Source organism: Aphanomyces invadans (genome assembly GCF_000520115.1).
Source record: "Aphanomyces invadans strain NJM9701 unplaced genomic scaffold supercont1.395, whole genome shotgun sequence".
Taxonomy (NCBI): domain Eukaryota; phylum Oomycota; class Saprolegniomycetes; order Saprolegniales; family Verrucalvaceae; genus Aphanomyces; species Aphanomyces invadans.
In genome coordinates, this window is record NW_008580540.1 from 25,127 (window position 1) to 25,782 (window position 656).

General features: G+C 48.3%; 1 protein-coding gene across 1 annotated transcript; it reads left to right on the forward strand.

Moving 5' to 3' along the window:
* Positions 1–105: 105 nt before the first annotated feature.
* Positions 106–568, forward strand: H310_15366 (hypothetical protein; the record flags this gene model as incomplete). The annotated part of the gene is made up of 1 exon (XM_008883342.1): positions 106–568. A coding segment is annotated over one exon (417 nt), but the record flags the coding sequence as incomplete, so codon positions are not given.
* Positions 569–656: the final 88 nt, after the last annotated feature.

Genomic DNA, 656 nt, shown 5'->3' on the forward strand with positions numbered 1-656 from the left:
TTGTACCTGATTCGAACCGGAAGTCCTGTCTGGAAAATTGTGGGAGTTGCGCTTGGAGTTATACCTAATCATTGGTTATTGGTTAAAATTTATCCAACCGAATATCAACGCTCAGTTTTGTGTTCTCGGCGACGGATGGATTTGAAGGCTGTCGACATTGTCGGTGTCTCGAGTGGTGAAGGCACGCGATCGTGCACATGCCATGAGATCTGTGGCGATAGCCTGACAGTTGATGACCTCGTTGTGTTCCGTCTTGCCATCCAAGGCACCAGCGACAACCTGGAAGAGGTAATCAAGGTATATCGACTGGTAGCTACCGAGCAAAGCTGCCATGTTGGGTACCTTCCTCTACGATTGCTCAAGTACAAAGAATCGCTTCAAAACAAGATCGCCTTGGTCGTAGAAGACCTACGAGTATCACCCAGTCGATCGGAACGCGCGCGCTCGGAACGCAACGTCGGTGTGGTGAAGGCTGTACTCTTCCAGCACATTCAAGAGTACCACGAATCAATTGGAATGTAGAGTAAAGATGTATTGATCTAAACTACCACCCCATAGCCACATTTGCGCCACGCATTGCAGATTGTTTCTTCGGAGATTTGAGACCATGCTTTGTCAATCCAACGCAGAATTTGTTCGCGACTTGGAGATGGGAC